The sequence below is a fragment of the Podarcis muralis genome, chromosome 13, assembly GCF_964188315.1.
Source record: "Podarcis muralis chromosome 13, rPodMur119.hap1.1, whole genome shotgun sequence".
NCBI classification, from domain to species: Eukaryota; Metazoa; Chordata; class Lepidosauria; order Squamata; family Lacertidae; genus Podarcis; species Podarcis muralis.
In genome coordinates this window covers 30,165,999-30,187,834 of record NC_135667.1, presented here as the reverse complement: position 1 = coordinate 30,187,834, position 21,836 = coordinate 30,165,999, and the positions used below count along the sequence as shown (strand labels likewise).

The 21,836-nt window shown below is 45.2% G+C and overlaps 1 protein-coding gene across 1 annotated transcript; it reads left to right on the top strand.

Annotated features, from left to right (window-relative positions):
• The first annotated feature begins 954 nt into the window (after nt 1-954).
• Nucleotides 955-14,378, top strand: LOC114581754 (keratin, type I cytoskeletal 13-like). The gene is made up of 8 exons (XM_077917298.1): nt 955-1,359; nt 3,075-3,157; nt 4,794-4,950; nt 6,222-6,383; nt 8,680-8,805; nt 9,428-9,642; nt 11,243-12,132; nt 13,815-14,378. Exons 1-8 carry the CDS (start codon nt 970-972, stop codon nt 13,820-13,822), a joined length of 2,031 nt encoding a protein of 676 aa, XP_077773424.1. The 5' UTR covers nt 955-969; the 3' UTR covers nt 13,823-14,378.
• Nucleotides 14,379-21,836: the final 7,458 nt, after the last annotated feature.

Below are 21,836 nucleotides of genomic sequence, written 5' to 3'. Positions count from 1 at the left end.
AGCTAAAGTGGTGCTTCAGGTTAAGAACAGTTTCAGGTTAAGAACGGACCTCTGGAACAAATTAAGTACTTAACCCGAGGTACCACTGTAGTTTGTTTTTGTTACTTTGTATTTCATAATGATGTTTTTAAATATTGTAAGCCAACCCGAATTCCAGCTTTGGGGAAAGATGGGGCATAAATATATTAAACAATAAAATATTAAATATATTAAGCTCTCTCTCTTTCTCTGGATGTCGCTAGACTAAAACTACCACCATGCCTGACAGTTGCCAGATTACCTGGTGCTGATGGGAGTTGGAGTCCAATAGCATCTGAAGAACACAGGTAGGCGAAGGCTGACCTGTACAATTCTATGACTCTTCCGTTTCAACTTTCAAGTCCCTCTCTAGGAGGTCACTTATGTGGGCCAAGCAGGCTGTATGCAATTGCAATTCTACCCATAGATCTCAAATAATCCTTCTTGCAATTTTCATGTTATTGCAGGGCTGAAGGAGGCTAAGTCCAAACTTGCAGGAGACACTTGGGGTGTAAAATCGTGGAAGTGATCAGAACGAAACACGGAGCCACCCAGGTGAAAATTACACCGTTGGAATTTTAAACAAACAAACAAACTCACACAGACTGGGATTGTTCGAAATAATGACAGTCTCCTTTGGCAAATCATGCCGGGGATCAGCAAATAAAGCCAGACAAACCCACATAGGATGGAGAAACACCTGGAGTAGAAGGTATAAATAAAGATTGCTTTGGACAGAATCCTCACATAGCCGTCATGATGAGCTGCATCTCTAGCTTCAAGCAGACATCTGTCTGTGGTGGTGGTGGCGGTGGTGGTGGCAGTGGAGGAGGAGGGTCTTCCTCAGTCTCCTCTAGGAGAAACACTTCCTCCATGAGAAACAGCCAAGGGTTTTCTGGTGGAAGTTATAGCGGAGGAAGATCTGGCTCTGGAGGGGGGATATGCCATAGCATGCCTGGAGGGTTTGGTGGTGGATTTGGTGGTGGGCATAGCTATGGGGGTGGGAGTGGCTTCAGTGGTGGGAGTGGCTTTGGGGGCGGCGGCTTTGGTGGCAGTGGCTTTGGTGGCGGTGGCTTTGGTGGCGGCGGCTTCGGAGGCAGCTCTGGGGGGTTTGGGTTTGGTGGCGGCGACGATGCTGGGTTCCTCTCCAACAACGAGAAGAGCACCATGCAGAACCTCAACGACCGCCTGGCCTCTTACCTCGACCAGGTGCGGAACCTGGAAGCAGAGAACAACCAACTGGAGCACTTGATTGAAGAGTGGCATCGGAAGCATGGGCAGAGCGGCACACCGAAAGACTACAGCTCTTACTACGACGAGATTGACAAGCTCTCCCACGAGGTAGCGTAATCGTCCTTCCCCGTCAGAGTTTCTAGCTGGCGCAATCCAAGTAAGGTCCACTATTCGATTGCTGATTCAGGACCCTAAAAGTGTTTTATATAATCGACTTTTTATTTTGTTCTGCGTACATCCCAGTGTTCTTTGGTTGCTATGGCCGGTGGCTGACGCAAATAAAGTTTCATTCGCCCTTCCCCATCTGTTTTGACTCTCGGAGAGGGGCTTCTCTTTGGGCTCCGACTAAGAAGGTCATTTGTGGAACGCTGCACAAAGCAGGCAACATCTTCTCAAATCCAGTAGAATGGGGATTATGGTGAATGGATTGTGAGAACTGCTCAACAGCAAGGATGAAGGGGGACTCCAAATGGTTGACATTTTAAAGAGAACCAAACCATATTAACTTATTCCAGATTTATACATATGGAGAAATGTGTATTTTAGGGAAAGTGGTTTTTAAAAAAATAAGAATTAAAAAATGTGTTACTTTAGGGGTACATTGTATATAAAATGTGCACAATTTTGATGTGAGTTGTGTGTTTGTGTGTGTTTAAAAACAATTCACAAAAGGAAAAAAATCAGGGAACAGATCTATGACTAGAATAGAGCCTTGGGGAAAAGTTTCCATTGGTTTTTTTAAAAGAAGATTATTGTCACATATCAACCCTCACTGGTGCCAGTGAATACGTTTTCCTTAAGGCACCTAGGACTCAGCTACATTAGTCAAAAAACAGTGTTTTGGATGCGTTACAAACATGCAACACCAGGTGGTGCTGGAGAGCAAAAAAAATATCTAAGCGGTTTTATATAGTGTCTTTTTTCTATTGGTATAACGATTTAATTTCTTACTTTTTAGGGTTTCCCCCCCTGTGTGTAGATCCACCTCTAGTGACATGTGTGTTTTGTTCAGATCACAATGGGGAGGGACATAAGAATATAGTAAAGGCCTTGCTGGAACAGGCAAAAGGCTCACCTCGTGCAGCATCCTGTTCTCATAGATGCCAGTGGAAAAACCACGAGTGCAATGACATTCTCCCATTCTGCAGTTTCCAGCAGCTAGTATTTTACTTTATTGTATGTATTTTTCCATAAAATTTATGTACCGCTTGATTGGGGGGGGGGGGGTTACAAAAGGTAAAAAATTAAGAAAAAATAACAACCCTACTTTGAAACATATGAAAGCTAAAATACTAAAAGAGATAAAAATTGCCTCTACTTTCTAAGTACTTCCTCTACCTCTCCCCTCCCTGTATATCCTGTGAGCCTCCCTAAATCTGTTCTGGAGTTTTCCTCTGGAGCAGATTTAGGAAGGGTGCGGGGCGCGTAGGAGAGGAAGCTCCATAGCGAAAGTAGAAATTCTTACACCTGCAGATCTACTTTTTTGGATGCTACCGTACAGAATGAGAAGGAGAATGAATTGGCTTGCTTGAGGTCCCACCAGCTTGTAGTATCCTAGAGGAAAGCACGACTGCTTCAATGAAATGTGGGGAATGTGGGGAAGAGCTGTGGCTCGATGGCGGCCACAAGTATTAAATAACATCTAGTTAAGCACTAATGGCAACAATCAGAATGCCAATCAGAGTGTCAGCTTTCCATACATGATGATGATGATGATTTTAAAGTGATGTTTTGCATCAGGTATTTCTTCCCTTTGTATCCCTGTGGGAAACATGGTGGTCCCGAATCCTTAGCAACCAATGTGCCCTTTCCCCTTCTTGCAGCTGGTTGATGCGGTGGCCGAGAGTAACAAGACGCTCCTGGACATCGATAACACAAGGATGGCTGCTAATGACTTCAAGATGAAGTAAGCCCATTATACAGAGATGCTTCCTATTAGGCCACATCCGCACCCATGCTCTTATACCACTGTAAACAGCCATGGCTTCTCTCAAAGAATCCTGGGAACTGTAGTTTATTGAGGGTGCTCTGAGCTCTTAGGAGACCCCTATTCCTCTCATAAAGCAAGTGCTTTTTTTCCTGAGGGTACGCAGAGGAACGCATACCCCTTAACATTTTGTGAATCTAAGTTTGGCCTCATTGAGGGGCAGTATTTCAAAATGAGTCGTAAAATGAGAGTACCCCTAAACATTTTTTTAATAGAAAAAAAGCACTACATAAAGCTGTTATTCCCAGAGCTCCCCATTGTTCACCTTGGACACTGAGGTCCAGCTCTGAGGGCCTTCTGGTGGTTCCCTCACCACGAGAAGTGAGGTTACAGGGTACCAGGCAGAGGGCCTTCTGGCTAGTGGCACCCACCCTGTGGAACGCCCTCCCATCAGATGTCAAGGAAATAAACGTTTAGAAGAAATCTGAAGGCAAGTTTAGGGAAGTTTTTAATGTTTGATCTTTTATCACTGTTGTTGTTGTTGTTGATGTTGATATTGATATTCTATTGGGAGCCATTCAGGGTGGCTGGGGTAACACAGCCAGATGGGTGGGGTATGTATGTATGTATGTATGTATGTATGTATGTATGTACAGTGGTACCTCGGGTTACATACGCTTCAGGTTACATACGCTTCAGGTTACAGACTCCACTAACCCAGAAATATTACCTCAGGTTAATAACTTTGCTTCAGGATGAGAACAGAAATTGTGCAGTGGCAGCGCAGCAGCAGCAGGAGGCCCCATTAGCTAAAGTGGTGCTTCAGATTAAGAACAGTTTCAGGTTAAGAACAGACCTCCGGAATGAATTAAGTGCATAACCAGAGGTACCACTGTATGTATGTATAAAATAATCCCTGGGAAGAGGGATTAATGGTTAAACCACTCTGGTTCCATAAACAATATCAGCAAATGAAACAATAAAATCATTAAATATCTTTACAGCTACAGCAAATTAAAATTCCCATAGACTATACTTCAACACAATGATACTTTATCAGGATGACAAAATATGTGTGAGTGTTTAGCTTTGAGTATTTGTATATTTGTATATAGTTGTATATTTCTATCTTGCTTTTCCTCCCGGCCGTTCAAGTGACTTTCCCAAAGACCTCTGTGATTGGGCAGAGACGTAAGGAATTAGGTAGTCCTTGAGGTACCCTGGACCTTAAATACTTAGGGCCTTGGAAATTAATACAAGAAGCTTGCATTCCTGCCCCTCTCAGGGGCCCAAGGTTGTGTAAATTACCCTCCCTCTCCCTTTTTCTCTTTACAACAACCCAGCAAGGTAGGCTACGCTAAGCTGGACACATGTACAGAAACAGAAGTTCCTATCAATTGATGGTAGTGAGGTTGGGGGGCAAGAAGATGCAGGTAGCTCAATCCACATCCAGTGTACCAGCCTCTGGAAATCCTGTTGGCATCCCTGGAATTTAGGATTGGTCCCTGAGAGACGTTTAAAACAACAGCAACCAAATAGTTTTGTCACAAACAGAATGGATCACTGCAGATTGCGCCTTTGTTGCCTTTCAGACTAACTTCCTTGGCTTTCTTAGGTATGAGACAGAGGCTGGTCTTCTCCAAAGCGTAGATGCTGATCTACAAGGTTTACGTCCGCTTTTGGATAAGCTGACTTTGGAAAAGTCTGACCTGGAGATGGAGTATGAATCCCTGCGGGAAGAGCTGAGCCATCTTAAGAAAAACCACAGTGAAGTAAGAGCCGCCCACCCCACCCCCCTCTTGCCTGGAACGAAATCCAAGGCCTTTGGAAGACACGTGTTAAATTTCAGAAAGGAAGTTTGCATCTTCTTCCTCCCTGCGCTGGGATCTTCCAATATTTTTGTGAAATCCCAGAATATACCAGCTTTCCCACTAGGTATGGGAATAAAGGACGCAGCAGCTCTGGCCTTGTGGTAACTCTTGGGAACTTTAAAACAGAGGAGGGAACTGCTAACTCCTAGGCAAGGTTCAGGATCCTGCCCACAAAGGATCCCCCCCCCGGCTCCCCAGAAACCCATCAATTTTGCACATAGTGTGTGCATAGCCTTGGCAGAATTGGGAATTGTGGGCATGAAATTGCTGCACATTTCAATGCCCAAACATGAGCTCAAAGAAGGATGCAGTCTAAGCACACTCCATTGCTTTGAATGAGATACGCTCCATCACTTTGAATGTGACTATGTCAGTGGGAGAGATGGGAAGCAGAATTTACTCCATCACCTCTGCTGTAACAGCGCAGCTACATCACATCCCTCTTGCCCCTGACCTGTTTCTTCTATCTTTATTAATTTAAAATAAATACATTTATGAGAAAACAGACGCACATACAAGTAAACAATCAATCAATCAAATAACAGAAAAATCAAACAAACCACCATACTATAAGATATAAGAAGATTAATATAATTATTGCCATATATACTCCTGATACTGAACACAATTATAAAACTTATAGAGAAGAAATTTAAATCTGACTTCCAATTAATCTCACTGTACTTTCTCTATCCATTACTTTATACTGCACAGTTACATATTTCTTATATAGTTTCTTTTTACCTCCCTACGAACTTATATTTATACAATACCAGAATCAGTCTAATTCTGCCAAGTTGTTTCCTTTTTCCCCATAGTTTTCTAAATATTCTTTAATATTTAGAACTGCGCCAGCTGGTCATGATAAGAAAAGCTGTTTGAGAATTGGTGCCTGAGTTTTGTTTCCCCCTCTTCCCTCCCTGTCCATTTTCTCGTGTATCTTTTATTTATTTAATGTAAGCCTGTGGACAGGGACTGTCTTGTTTTAACTGACTGTATGTGAGTCACTCCGGAAGTCTTTTTGGCTGAAGAGTGGGGTACAAATGCTCTCAATAATGAGCACCCGCCACCCGCCAACTCAGAAAACCATTTACACATCAGTGTGCCTAAGGAAGTGTGCCCACTGTGTGTGCCAGGAGGGTCTCAATATTTTATTTGTTTTGGACATGCAGGTAAAGAACAGTATGCAACACCAGTCCGGTGGGGATGTCACTGTTGAGGTTGATTCCAAGCCTGGAGAGGATCTGAAAAAGAGACTGGATGATCTGAGACATGAATATGAACAGATCATTCAGCAAAACCGCAGAGAGGTCGAACAATGGTATGAGGCGAAGGTGAGTAACCCTGGGAGTGCAGTGAACAGGGTCAAAGGATGCTTCTTCACAGCCTACCCCAGCTCTAAAAGAAAGAAAGAATTTTAACTCATTAGGTTAAAAGGACACAAGGAAAAGGTACCCAATTGCTTGCCTATCTGTAGGTAGCTGTGTGGGGAGCAAACACTGGAATCTGTAGCACAGTCATAAATTGATTCAATCGTCATTCCCCAGCTCGCCGCCCTAGAAGTCTTGAGAAATCAAATTGTATGCAGGAGGCGAGGTGTCAGGGAACTGCCATCAGCTCAAAGGCGAGAAATAGAAGGGCAGTTGCGTTACAGGGAGCCTCTGAAAATCTTGCAAAGCAGTTCCTCTTCCAGGGAGGAGGAAAGCCCCACCTCCAGTGGGGAAGAGGTGCAAGGACCTGAGGATGCTGGTGGGAGCCTTAACACTGTGCCTGAGTAAGCCAGACAGGAGGGAAACACGCCCTTGCCATCGCCCATCCTGTGCAGTAGCTAAGGGGCAAAGAGGGGAGGAGAGGGTTGGGGGTAATGGAACTGTTATGTTGGGGGAGGTCCAATAAAAGACCACTCCCAGATTCTGCTAGCAGTTGAGCCAGACGTGAGCTGTGGGGCTCTTCAATGTAAATAGTATGCACCAAAATAAAGCCTGCAAAACACAGGTTGGAGTCCTGCCTGGTTACTCTCGAGCAACTGCAACAGCCATCTGACACTAGGGATCATTATCAGAAGATGTTCAGCGCCCTGGCTGAGCTACAATTCCCAAGTTCTTTAGGAAACTGAATCAAATTGATGTAGCTTTATAGTGTAAGCATGCCTTTAGCACTCCGCGTATAAAACAATACCTTCCCAGCGCTTTCCCCAAGTGCCCTCACTTCAACAGTTGAAAACCCAGTGCGTAATTGAACTAGGGAACAGGCTCCCACCGCTGGTAGGGATGGCAAACCAGCTTGGGTGGCTTTGAAAGAGGATTAGATGAAGTCACAGAGGGCGAGGCTATCAGCAAGAGGAGAATGGTAATAACCCTGATGGCTAGGTTCTACTTCCTCTATTGGAGGTCATGTGACTCTGAATACTATATGACTCTGAAACCACAGGAGGGGAGAGTGCCATTGTGCTCATGGCTTACTTGTGGGCTTCCTATAGGGATCTGTTTCGCCCCTGTAGGAAATTGGAACCTGAATTAGATGGGCCTCTGTTCTGACCTGGCAGCCTTCTTATATACCTTGAAACCTGAACGCCTTACAAGTCGAACATTTTGGCTCCCGAACACCACAAATCTGGAAGTGACTGTTCTGGTTTGCGAATGTTCTTTGGAACCCAAATGTCTGATGGGGCTTCCACAGCTTCCGATTGGCAGCAGGAGATTCCTGCAGCCAATCGTAACAACAACAGCAATACTTTATTGTTTATACCCCACCCATCCGGCTGGGTTTCCCCAGCCACTCTGGGTGGCTTCCAACAAAAGATTAAAAAAGGTAAAAGGTAAAGGTACCCCTGCCCGTACGGGCCAGTCTTGACAGACTCTAGGGTTGTGCGCCCATCTCACTCAAGAGGCCGGGGGCCAGCGCTGTCCGGAGACACTTCCGGGTCACCTGGCCAGCGTGACGAAGCTGCTCTGGCGAGCCAGCGCAGCACACGGAAATGCCGTTTACCTTCCCGCTAGTAAGCGGTCCCTATTTATCTACTTGCACCCGGGAGTGCTTTCGAACTGCTAGGTTGGCAGGCGCTGGGACCAAACAACAGGAGCGCACCCCGCCGCGGGGATTTGAACCGCCGACCTTTCGATCTGCAAGCCCTAGGCGATGAGGCTTTTACCCACAGCGCCACCCGCGTCCCTTGAAAAGATTAAAATAAAAGATTAAAATAAAATAATTCATCAAATGTTAAAAACTTGCCTGCACCTTGGTTTCCAAACATTTTGGAAGTTGTATGGACTTCCGAAACGGATTACGTTTGACTTCCAAGGTACCACTGCATTAAGATTTGAGACGAGGTTAGTAACATACGCATTGCATGTTTAGAAATATTATTGAAAAAAATACATTGTTACCGAAGTGTGAAAAACACAAATATTCCCATCTTTTAAAATAACGATATTTATTAAGTTTGGGCAGGGGGAAATAAACAAATTGTCCATTATTTCAAGTGTCTGCATAGGAACAACTATGAAAATCCACCAAAGTTGCCATTCCTCTGTTTTGCACAACACATTCTCCTCATTTCACCCCACTTTGTTTTGGAATGTGTACACTTGTGGAAGGCCTAATTCATGGCCCTCTATTTGTGTTTTCCAGATGGAGGAATCTCGTCAGCAAGAAAAGTCGAGCGACCAGGAGATTGGGACCGGTAACAAAGAAGTGATGGAGCTCAGTCAGCAATATCAAACCCTGGAAATTGAGCTGCAGTCACAGATCAGTTTAGTGAGTCACAGCTTCCAATTCTGCATCATCGTTCCATAGAACTAGTCTCAGTTGTTTGAAGCCGTTGGGATCTTTTGGTGCAATGCAGCTTCACACCATACCAGAAAGAAGGCTATGCTAGATGTTAAGTCGTGGGTGAACATATCAGACGACACCGCGATTCTTCAAACAGCTCTTGTTTATTCACAGGCCAGAACAGAACTGAACTGAAGGGCTCAGCCAGCCTGCTTATATAGAGCTCCAGTACAACATAACTGTAACAACTTTCTGTAACTATCCAATCACTGAACATCACTTTTGATCCCTTATTTGCATATGTGGACCTGAGTAAAATATATCTACAGTATCCCCCTGCTGGCCCAGGGTGAGAACTTCAGTACATAACGCTAGACCTGGCACCTAATGTGGAACAGGAGTGGGGACACTTTGCCCCCCCCCCAATGTTGCTGTTCTAAATCTTCCATCAGCCCCGGCTATTGGCCATGCTTGCTAGGGTTGGTGGAAGTTGTTCAGCAACATCTGAAGGGTCAAATGGTCCCCACACCTGATATGCAGGAATGAATGAACAAAGCTGGGCCTATGTTTTGCCCCTGCTCTTGAAGTCTCTGTATTTGCTTTGCAGCTCCAGTCTCTGCAAAACAACCTGAACGACACAGAAGGACGCTACAACATGCAGCTGCAGCAGATCGTGAGCCTCGTTGAGCCCCTGGAACAGGAGCTGACCAGTATTAAGTATGAGATCCAGAATCAAAGCCAGGAGTACCAGACACTCCTTGGGATCAAGACCCATCTGGAGGGGGAGATCAACCAGTACCGTCAACTGCTTGAGGAAGGGAAGCACCTCGCGTATGTAGAATTTACACAGGAATGAGTCCAATAATACGTCAGTTGCTATTTATAGGATTGTGGGAGAAATGGCCCCTGAGAATCTTCTCCTGGAGAACATCTCTCCCCCAAACTTGCAATTTTTATGCATTACATCTCTTGAGCGCTTATTCTCCTGCAAGGCTCTTTATGACCTCTTGATTCACTTTCACAACAAACCTTTGAAACTGGATGATAGATTGAGGAACTGCAACTGACAATTGAAATTTTCAGACCCCACTCTACAACCCTATTCACTGGACCAGACTGGCTGGTAAAAGTAAAGGGGCCCCTGACCGTTAGGTCCAGTCACGAACGACTCTGGGGTTGCGGTGCACATCTCGCTTTACTGGCCGAGGGAAACGGTGTACAGCTTCCGGGTCATGTGGCCAGCATGACTAAGCCGCTTCTGGTGAACCAGAGCATTGCACGGAAACGCAGTTTACCTTCCCGCCGGAGCAGTACCTATTTATCTACTTGCCCTTTGACGTGCTTTCAAACTGCTAGGTTGGCAGGAGCAGGGACCGAACAATGGGAGCTCACCCTGTCGCGGGGATTCGAACCGCCGACCTTTTGATCGGCAAGCCCTAGGCTCTGTGGTTTAGACCACAGCACCACCCGCATCCCAGACTGGTTGGTACTCAGTGGTAAATCCAGCTAAAAATGCCATGCCATAGTAGACATGTCCTTTACATGGTTCTAGGACCAGGGAGGAGCGTGGGCACATCTCCTGTTCTATAATTTCTACCCAATCCCAGTTTTGACCCCAGGTCCATGCCAGATTTTGATCCAGTGAATCTGTAGTCGCAAACTTGAACAATTTTTGCTCTGCTGCTTCCTGAAATTCTTTTGAATATCTAAATATACACTTCTTCCTCAAATAAGAGACTTTCTTGCACTTTTGTGCCTGGTGAGATAAATTGATGCCATAAATTACAGGTAGCCTTGTGATTCTGTTTTGTTAAATTGTATGTTTTCTTGGTGTCATAGAAGGAAACTGTGCTAAATATTATTAACCTGTCAAATATTTTAGTTTTAAACTTCCCGTCCCTCACACCACAAACCTTCTGCATTCAACAGCATCCGTAATGAGGGATGTTGGGTAGAGGCAACTCTAAATTAGAAGATTTGATTTCGATCCAGACTGTTCTACTTAGATCCCACCGAAATCAATGAAGCTTAAGTTTGTTGCTGTTTTGTTTATAGTTGTATATATATTGTGTGAATTGTTTCCCCACTTTTGTGCACTACCCTGGAATCTTCTGATGAAGCATAGTTATGTTTTGAATAAAATAAGCCATGGCTAACTTTTCACATTGATATCAAGGAGAGGCAAGTTGACGTACTTAGTCGCAGCCATCCCAGTGTGTTTAAATTTTGGCAAACAAATATGAAATTGGGCAATCTGCTCAAAATATCACTGTACTCTTTATCACCCACGTTATTTGATTCAGGCTGGGGCACAATGATAGAGCAAAAAATGATATAAATACAAAAGATAGCGTCTGTCAAATCATGTACCTGATATCTCTCTTCCCCCATCTAAAATAACACCTCTTTTTATTTGTCAAAGGGCTGATATAGGGCAAGGAGGAGGTGGATCATCTGGTGGAAGTTCAGGAGGAGGACGATCATCTGGTAGAATGTCATATGGAGGAAGTTCTAGAGGAGGAGGAAGTGGAGGCCAGCAATCTCCTGGTGGAATGTCATATGGAGGAAGTTCTAGAGGAGGAGGAAGTGGAGGCCAGCAATCTCCTGGTGGAATGTCATATGGAGGAAGTTCTAGAGGAGGAGGAAGTGGAGGCCAGCAATCTCCTGGTGGAATGTCATATGGAGGAAGTTCTAGAGGAGGAAGTGGAGGCCAGCAATCTCCTGGTGGAATGTCATATGGAGGAAGTTCTAGTGGAGGACGACAATCGCCTGGTGGAATTTCTCAAGGAGGAAGTTCTAGAGGAGGAGGAAGTGGAGGCCAGCAATCTCCTGGTGGAATTTCTCAAGGAGGAAGTTCTAGAGGAGGAGGAAGTGGAGGCCAGCAATCTCCTGGTGGAATTTCTCAAGGAGGAAGTTCTAGAGGAGGAGGAAGTGGAGGCCAGCAATCTCCTGGTGGAATGTCATATGGAGGAAGTTCTAGAGGAGGAAGTGGAGGCCAGCAATCTCCTGGTGGAATGTCATATGGAGGAAGTTCTAGTGGAGGACGACAATCGCCTGGTGGAATTTCTCAAGGAGGAAGTTCTAGAGGAGGAGGAAGTGGAGGAGGACAATCACCTGGTGGAATTTCTCAAGGAGGAAGTTCTAGAGGAGGAGGAAGTGGAGGAAGACAATCACCTGGTGGAATTTCTCAAGGAGGAAGTTCTGGAGGAAGTGGTGGCCATTATCAATCTTCTCCCTCATCTCAAAACAGGCCTTCATTATGTCACAGCCATTCATCCACCCAATCCCAGTCTGGCTCTTACGAAGAGCAAGGTAAGAAGAACCATACCATGTTTATTATTTATTTATTTATAAAAATATTTTTTAAAAATCAAAAATGATCAAAGCAGTTTATAAAAGTAACTAATAAAAACAATAAAAAAATTTAAAATCAGACACCATCAACTAAAAATCTCATGCCTGCATAATCTTTGCAGAAAGAAAAGATTTTGTTTAAAGGTGTTTAAAGGTTCTGAACTTCCTGTAACCAGTCTTTCTTGCCTTGGAAACACTGATTTTACGTTTCTCAATCTATGCATTTCTGTAACAGGATGTATACGTCTGTGTGTATATATAATTTTCATTCCATCTTTTCATCAACATTTTATGCTAATTTACCATCTGTTAGCCCTTCTCTATACAGTTGTACCTTGGAAGTCGAATGGAATCCATTCTGGAAGTCCACTCGACCTCCAAAACATTCAGAAACCAAAGCTTGGCTTCTGATTGGCTGCAGGAAGCTCCTGCAGCCAATCGGAAGCCCCGTCAGCCCCGTCGGACTTTCAGGTTCTAAAGAACATTCGCAAACTGGAATACTCACTTCCGGGTTTGCGGCATTCGGGAGCCAAAACATTCGACTTGCAAGGCATTTGGGATCCAAGGTACGACTATAACTGCAGGAGAAGAGGGAGATTCAGAATGTGACTATCAGAGGGGTAAAAGGGTTGAATCTCCCCCACATACTACAGTTCTTATCCAGCTTTGGAGAAGTGCTGATTATTTTTAAAAGAGGAAACCAGCTACGCAGGACCAAACTATGTGGTAAATGTAGCCATAAGTCATGATCTTATGTTTGGATCTAGATTATATATGTGTTTAAGGCTACAGCATTGTGTTAAAATGAATGGTGTTTAATTCTCAGCAAATTAGAGCATTATTGATTTTAGGATCATGTTTTATCGCCTCCATTTTCATTATTTGATATGTTTGCCACTGTGAGTTTTATGCAGATGATGCACAAACACATCTCTGGAATAAAACAATTGCAAACAATTTGGTTAATAGTAGTCAGCCGAGATTTGCGAGTGGCGCTGTGAGTTAAACCACAGAGCCTAGCACTTGACGATCAGAAGGTCGGCAGTTCGAATCCCCGCAACAGAGTGAGCTCCCGTTGCTCGGTCCCTGCTCCTGCCAACCTAGCAGTTCAAAAGCACATCAAAGTGCAAGTAGATAAATAGGTACCGCTCTGGCGGGAAGGTAAACGGCGTTTCCGTGCGCTGCTCTGGTTCGCCAGAAGTGGCTTAGTCATGCTGGCCACATGACCCGGAAGCTGTACGCCGGCTCCCTCGGCCTATAGAGCGAGATGAGCGCCGCAACCCCAGAGTCGGCCACAACTGGACCTAATGGTCAGGGGTCCCTTTACCTAGGCAGCCGAGATTTGCAATCTGGAATATGGGAACCCTATCCATATGAGCAAGAGGTGGGGGCAGGAATAGGACTTAAAATGTCTCCTGATCTCCCATCCTTTGTTTTCTAGAGTTACTTGAGTGGGGCAGAATGTTAGAAAGAGGAGTAACAATGGAAGAAATGGGAGAAGCCAGAAAGGCCAGAAAGTCTGCTAAGGTTTCTGGCTCTGTGTGGTTTCTCCGACTCTATCTCGGTCTTGTTCCTGAGTGGTTCGTTGGTGACCACTGAGCCTTTAAAATGCAGAAACATGTTCCTCTCTCTTTCAATAGGCTATTAACCGACGTATGAAGGCATGACGGCATCTCCCTCTTCCAAATAAAAGAACGGATTGACGCAAGAGCAAAGAGCAAGAAACAATTCTTCTTCCATTTGACCGATACTGCTGATAGCATGAAGTCAGTGGGGCCGGTCCCAAATGCATGCCTCTCCCCCCGCAACCTTTGGGGTCCCTTCCAAAACTATATGATTCTATAACATTTTCCAGATGTACTTAGTTGCTGCAGCCTTGTCGGGTACCATCTTTAGACTGAGCTGCAAAGCAAGAAAAGGGACATTATACGTGTTAAATCGGCATATACAAGGCTATGTCCAAATATTGTCCAAAATAGAAAATATGCATAACAAAATGTGCGCTTTAACATACCTGAAATGAAGTGGCACACGCCTTCGGAATTAAGCAGAGGTTTTGAATTAGAATCTCCTTACATTTCAAAAATTTATTATACTTTTGAAATTTCACTTAAAAAGAAAGAAACTAAACCCTTAAGTAGATTAACTTGCCCCAACCTATATCTGCCATCACAGCATATGTGATCAAGAAAGCTCAGAAAACTTAGGTGAATATACATTTGGATTTTCATAAACAAATTGGAGTCCCACATCGTCTAACCTCTCTTGTGTAGGTGGCAAGGACATAAAGGGTGTGTGCAGATGGATTTCCTTCCTTCCTCTGATGTACACCTGCTTTTCCCTTCCTCTGGAATCTTCTCTGTGCTTGCACCTCTAATAAAAGTTTACTTCTGCATAAAGCAATCGGGAATCTGGGTTTCCAAAGTGATTCTGTTTCACAAATGTTGCTTCTGGCTGCCTGGCTGTTTTGCAACCATGAGGTACAGAGTTGGAAAGGCAGCTGAATGTTCATTCTAAAAAGTTTCAGAAGTGTGCTCCTTCTCGAAGTCTCGCAGCATTTGGGAATGGAGGCGTTGCCACCAAGCTGATTACACACCCACACACCCCTTGTGACAAACAGCCTAGCCACATAGGGGTAGAATAATGGTTTCAGATCTTTGGCTCCTGGGCAACCAGAAGCTGGGATCGCTCAGGCCCTGACACTATCACTGGTGCAAAAACCCATCAGGTGGATATATCCTTAGGAATGGTGGCAGAACTGTCAGGGCATGTCAGAAAGAGAGAGCTTGAGAGTGGGGGGGGGGGAGTGGCAGAGAGTGAAGTGACTCCTCCTACTTTGGGCTCTGGCCCCACCCATCACTAGCTTCGGCCCCACCCAGGGCCGGATTTAGGTTTGATGAGGCCCTAAGCTAATGGAGGTAATGGGGCCCTTTATATGTCCAGCTGTCCTTTGTCAACAACAAGTTGCTGCTTTTTTGTGTGTGTTGAATATATGCTATATGGTAATTTATGGACCTAATAGGTATGTAAAGCCATTTGCGCATTTTGCCATGCAACCAGTCCATGCAGAATGTAGGCACCCTATATATAGAAATGAGCAAACCAGTGATATTGTGGGGAGCAGGCTAGCAGGTGGGGTCCATTATTTACATCATAGGAGCCTACACAACACAGAACACTGATGCTGTATGTAGGTTTCATTTTATTTGTTTTTTATCTTATATTTTGGAAATGTACACCCAGGTGTTTTTTTCCTTTAAATTTTTTTGGGGCCCCCAAGAGAGTGGGACCCTAAGCTATAAGCTTGTTTAGCTTATACCTAAGTCTGGCACTGGCCCCACCCATAATTGTCATGTGTGAGGAGCACAGACTGGCCCTAAGGAATAGGGGAGGGTTGCCTACATCACAGCAGCAAAAGAAGGAGCATGCACATAATTCCTTTGAACCTTTCCAATATTTTCTTAACTGACCAAGGATTGTGTCCAGGATCCAGTTGTAAGGTCCACCAGCAACAAGGAAACATTGCCCCCCCCTTTTTTTAGAGTGAAGCAGTGTGGGAGTTGCCGAGTCATGAAGCTGGTGATTGCCACGTAGCTTAATCCTCTGATGGTGCAATGGATACTGGCAGCCTGATCTCTTTTGCAGCCCCGCCAATAGCCCCACCCAAAATTAAAATGGCATCATGCATATCTGGAGAAACTCGAGATGGAGCACGTTGCTGGGTTGGCCTTATATGAAGTTGCAGCTGATGCGCGTTCCACCCAGCGGTCCCTTTGCTTCCTTGCAGCAGTCGGCATGGCCATGTATGCTTGAAGACTGCAGTCGCCACAAACCTTCCTTGCTGCCCCCCGTAAACTAAGATGGATGTTGGAGAGGCTTTGTGGTGGAGGTGTCCAAACACAGAATCATAGAATTGTAGAGTTGAAAGAGACCCTGAGGATCATCTAGTCCATGTATCAATGCGATCCAATTTTTTTGAAAGGGGTTCAGGGAGGTTACCCCAGTGAGATTTGAGTCCCCTAAATAATTTTGTCATGTCACTTGAGAATATGCCACATCACCTTAAAATCACCTATATCCTAGGAACATAAGGAACTGTCTTATACCAAGTCAGGTCACTGCTCCATCTAGCTTGGCACTCTTGATGCTGACAGGCAGCAGCGCCCCAGGGATTCGGGCAAAAGTCTCCCCCAGCCCCATCTGGAGACACCTGGGTTTGAACCCGATGCCTTCTGCATGCAAAGCATGTGCTCTGCTACTGAGCCACAGCCTTCCCCCAGAGCCTAACACAGACATTTTATACTGAAAGCATCTCTGTTGCATCAGAAGGAAATCCCAGCATCTCCCTAGGAAAATGCCTCTTAGGGCCAGTTGCCACAGATTCTAGGTAGTGTTGCCAAACCTCCAGCTCTGACATGAAGTCTTCAGGTTTGCCTGCCCTGCTCCAGGTGGCAGGTGGCGGGCCTGAATCTCCAGGTGAATACCTTTAATAATAATTAAAAATAATTAAGAAGATTGTGCATACAACTTGCAAGATTCAGCTTAGCAACAACTAGCTCCAAATTGTAGCACAGATATTCTGTTGGGAGCTGCCTTCCTCCACTCCCCTCTCCCAATTAACCCCCATCTCCAGCACCCAACTCCATGCATAGCTGTCAACTTTTCCCTTTTCTTGCAAGGAATCCTATTCGGAATATGGGAATTTCCCTTAAAAAAAGGGAAACGTTGACAGCTATGCCTCCATGACACCTTCAGGAACTGCCCCTAGGTCTCAGGTCTGGGCCCTGAAATTTCAGGGTCTGGGATGCTCCTGACCTTGCAACCCTATGTCCAGGTTTGTTGTGACTGCAAGTCTTGAGCTCATACACTCTCTCCTTTCCTCGCCACACATTAATTCTAATTTAAACCCAGTGTTCAAACCACATTTTCCAGCTGCCTTCCTGCTTCTCTCCCTCCAGTTATGGGCTCGAATGCCAACAGATCTTTTATAAGGCAGAGAACACCTCCAGTTCTTCCCTCCAAACACACCTCTATGACTGGAGAATGGTCAGGCTGAGACGCAGCCACAGCAGAAACTCTGGAGGATGCTCCAGAATGCAGAAACAAAGGAACAAAGAGCGAGAATGAGGACGCATATTTTGCAATTAAGTTTATCTTATTAACACTAATGACACACACCCTGTCTGCTGAATCCTTCCCTTGCCCATCCCTTTGACTCCACCTTTATCTGCCTTCATGATCAACATCGGCCTCTGCTTTGCTCAGCCGACTCAGGATACCATTTGCTTCATGGTTTGATGGTGTGTGGTTTTTTTGCCCAGGTATGTCCTTCTCTAGTGGTTTCTCTCTACTCTTGCAATGACAAGGTTAACCATGGCCAACAACTTCATTTAACTTCAACGCAACAAGTTTTGCAACACTCCTGTCACTGAGCAGCACCACGGATCATGCCTGCAGCTGCCCCTGCCTTGAGTCGGGGCAAGGAGTGGGAAGACCTACATGCCTGGCCAGCGTGTGTGGATTCCACAATAGCTGGCTAAGCTATGTTGCAAACAACACATACGTGAACTGACTGACTGGTTCCAACATTCCAGAGCTCCTGCCTATGGCCATCACAGGCCTGATTTTGAGCTAACTAGGCTGAGCCAGTGTGCCTGTGAGGCTGAACAGGTTTCTCTGCTAAGCCAAAGCTTAGGATGGGGGGATCTACACCAGCTCCTTCAATCTAGAGCAAAGGTTGTAAACCTCATGCAGACCCTTCAAGTGTCCCTATTTTCCAGGGGCAGACCTGGATTTACAGAAGCCTTCCTGGTTTCTGATTTGATCCCAAATGTCCTGCTTTTCCTTAAAAAGGTAAAGGGACCCCTGACCGTTAGGTCCAGTCGTGACCGACTCTGGGGTTGCGGTGCTCATCTCGCTTTATTGGCCGAGGGAGCCGACGTACAGCTTCCGGGTCATGTGGCCAGCATGACTAAGCCGCTTCTGGCGAACCAGAGCAGTGCACAGAAACGCCATTTACCTTCCCGCTGGAGCGGTACCTATTTATCTACTTGCTATTTATCTACCTATTTATCTACTTGACATGCTTTCGAACTGCTAGGTTGGCAGCAGCAGGGACCGAGCAATGGGAGCTCACCCCGTCGCAGGGATTCAAACCACCGACCTTCCGATTGGCAAGCCCTAGGCTGTGTAGTTTAGACCATAGCACCACCCGCGTCCCTTTCCTTAGCTTTTTTTTAGCACACCCCTATTTTCATCAGAGAAATGTTGGATGGTATGATAGGATGTCCCTATTTTTATTGGATAAATGTTGGAGGGTATAGAGTTATGCAACCCCTGAGACAAGGAGATAAGTAACTACACAACCTTTAGAAGACATCTGAAGGCAGCCCTGCATACAGAAGTTTTTTTTTTTTAGTGTGTGTGTGTGTGTAGGTAAAGGTACCCCTGACCATCAGGTCCAGTCGTGACCGACTCTGGGGTTGCACGCTCATCTCGCTCAAGAGGCCGGGAGCTGGCACTTGTCCGCAGACAGCTTCCGGGTCATGTGGCCAGCATGACTAAGCCGCTTCTGGCGAACCAGAGCAGTGCACGGAAACACCATTTACCTTTCCGCCAGAGAGCAGTCCCTATTTATCTACTTGCACTTTGAGGTGCTTTCGAACTGCTAGGTTGGCAGGAGCTGGGACCGAGCAATGGGAGCTCACCCCGTCGCGGGGATTCGAACCGCCGACCTTCCGACCAGCAAGTCCTAGGCTCTGTGGTTTAACCCACAGCGCCACCTGCGTCTATATGTGTGTGTGTGTGTGTGTGTGTGTGTGTGTGTGTGTGTGTGTTGGAAGCCACCCAGAGTGGCTGGGGCAACCCAGTCAGGTGGCAGGGGTATTAACAACAACAACAGAAATAATAATAATGGAATAGGACGTCCCTATATTTCACTGGATAAATGTTGGAGGGTGTGCTGATGCTCTCCAGATGTTGGACTCCTACTAACCCTGACCCTAGATCTTGCTAGCTGGGGTTTATGGAAGTTGCAGCTCAACAACATCTGGAGAGCATTACGTTGACTTCCCGTAGTCTAAAGAAAGATTGCCAACCAATTACTGATAAAACCACATTTAATTAGATTACCAGTGCTAGAATATGAAAAGCCAGCAAATTTCAGATTCTTTCCATCTCCACCTTGAACCCAAGAGATTCTTCCTGGCTTGCACAGGACCCACCAAATCTTAGCTTCTACCTGATTCATTGGGATGTCCCTGCCCCACCCCACCCACTTCCTGGCTCCATCCAGGAGGATAGTGCTTTTGAAATGAAACGTTGCTAATCCTTTCGGTCTCCCTGCTTCAGTTCTTCAACACTTGTTAAAAACACCGGGAACTAAAACCACCCCTACTTTGCATAAAGCTTCCAGCTGATGACAAAGCTGCTTGCAAAAGACCCTTGCCGTCCTGCCACTGGGGATATTCTGAAAGGATGGAAGAACACACAGCCTCCACCACATGCTGCGAAATTTTGGAGCAAGAATCTGCAACATCTGTGGCCTCTCTGTCACATGCACACACACATATTGATACACACATACACAGCAATTTTATACCTGCACTGCAGATATTTGTCATGAATAATCAAAGGATTACATGCCACCCATAATATCTATTATACTATGATTGCAAAGGAGCAAAGCGCTCCTTTGATCCTTTCACGTAGGGTGTAGTGCCTGAGCACAAATTTTTGCCCTTCCTCCACACCTCGATAATTTATATTTATATTATATTCTACACATCCACACCCCTTTTTGCTCTCCATACAGGCAAGCTGGAGGCATTTTTAGATGTCATGGGCGCATTCGAGAAAGGTGCAAAGTAGGGCTGGTGAGGGGTGTGAAATTGGGGCAGTGGGTGTGAGTAGAGAGGAAATACGGCCTGAAGAGAGTCCCAAGGGCCACACAGTGAGTCTTTGAGGGCCACACTGCCCCCCCACCACCACTAGACGAACCAACAGTTTGATCCAGTGGGGCTGTTCTTATGTTCTTGTCCTTTGGCATGGCAGAGTAACCAAAGGAAGCAAGATTTACAGAGCTGTGCAAAACAATGATCCTATAAGCAAATGCGTACTAAGGGATGTGCGTAAATGTCAACTCAGTCTCTCCAAAATTAAAGGTTTTAAAAGCATTGGCAAGAACTGAGCCAGGACCTCCCCAACCTGGTGCCCTCGAAATGTTTTGGGATGTTAGCTCCCATCATCGCTGACTATTGGCCATGCTGGTTGAGGCTGATGGGAGATGTAATCTAAAATACTTGGAAGGATGGACTAGGGAGTGAAAGGAGGGGAAACTGGACCTTGGTGCAGAGTAAAGAAAATAATCCAAGGGAAGGTGGGATATTGAATTCCCACCCTCTGACCTGCCATTTCTCAGCACCTGAGACACCAGGTTCTACTAGGGTTGGCATATTCTGAAGAGCAAAAAAGAGAACGCTATGTTGACTCTCATTTTAAATACTCTTATTATATGTAGGTTATAGAAGCTGTGATATATTGCTGAGGGGGCAGGAGAAGAGAAGAGAAAAGCAAGTCTTCAACCACCAGTTATGTCTATCTCTCATCCAGAAAGTATAGCCACAGACATTTTGGCAAATTTAAAAAACCCACTCAGGCAAAAATTTTACCCCTGAAAAAGAGGATGTGTCTGGAAAAAGAGGACACATGGCAACCTTAGACTGCTCACGTCTTTTCAAGCTGTTACATGAAGGATTAGAAACTTGATTTTCTTTTTTCACAAAAGAGTAATGACCTTATTTCATTTGAGGATGCAGAGCTGCATACTTGCAAATGAATACTCTAAACGCAAACAGTTGTACCTGTAGGGCTTCATTTTTCTGTAATTTTTTTTACTGCTATCATTTATAACACAGGTTAACTTTATAACTTATTATTACTGCTATTACTTTACAAGAGTTGGACTGCTACAGAATATTATGGCAGGTCAGGTCAGGCCAGGCCAGGCATGGATGGAGAATTCAAGTAAAGTACGCAACAAGACTGAGGTTAAGAGACTCTGTATTTTCCTGAGGTGGCAGCGTTTATTGCTGGGATGAGATGAGATTGTGCATAATTTGATACTGCAATTTAGTACGCATTCATTAGGCTTATTATGAACTGTGCACCATCCTGTACTGTTTATTGCTATGTGTTGCTTATTATTATGAGCTGTATTTATAATAACTGTTTTAATTTTTGTATTGTACAGATGTTATGCCTCAATAAAATGTGGAGCCTAGTAACACCAGCTATTGTGTTGGGTGCAACTATAAAACATTTTCTCAGAAGACACCTGGAAGAAAAAGGCGCCCAGCCTGATTGGGGAAACAAGTGTGGTTGGTTCATCTTAATTTCATTTTGCTCCGAATACTTCTGCCAGAGGTAGCCTTTTGTGTGTGGGGCAGAGAATGCCTTTGGTTTAGAATTGGCTAACCCCCTGCGCAGATGGGGGACCTGTTCCCAGACCCCTATGCATGTTCTTCTGCCCCACTGATTTCGGGTGCAGTGGCAAAAGGCAGAAAAATTAAAGACACAGCCCCAAAGTGGGAAGAAGGGTTTAAATTTATTTCGTCTGGCGCAAGCCTGAGGAAAGCTGATCTGCATGGATTGGTTCGGCTGGG

Coding starts and splice junctions, on each gene's coding strand:
- LOC114581754 (XM_077917298.1), top strand. CDS start 970: ATGCCTGGAGGGTTTGGTGGTGGATTTGGTGGTGGGCATAGCTATGGG. Junction 3,158..4,793: donor GCTAATGACTTCAAGATGAA/GTAAGCCCATTA, acceptor TGGCTTTCTTAG/GTATGAGACAGAGGCTGGTC. Junction 8,806..9,427: donor TGCAGTCACAGATCAGTTTA/GTGAGTCACAGC, acceptor TTTGCTTTGCAG/CTCCAGTCTCTGCAAAACAA.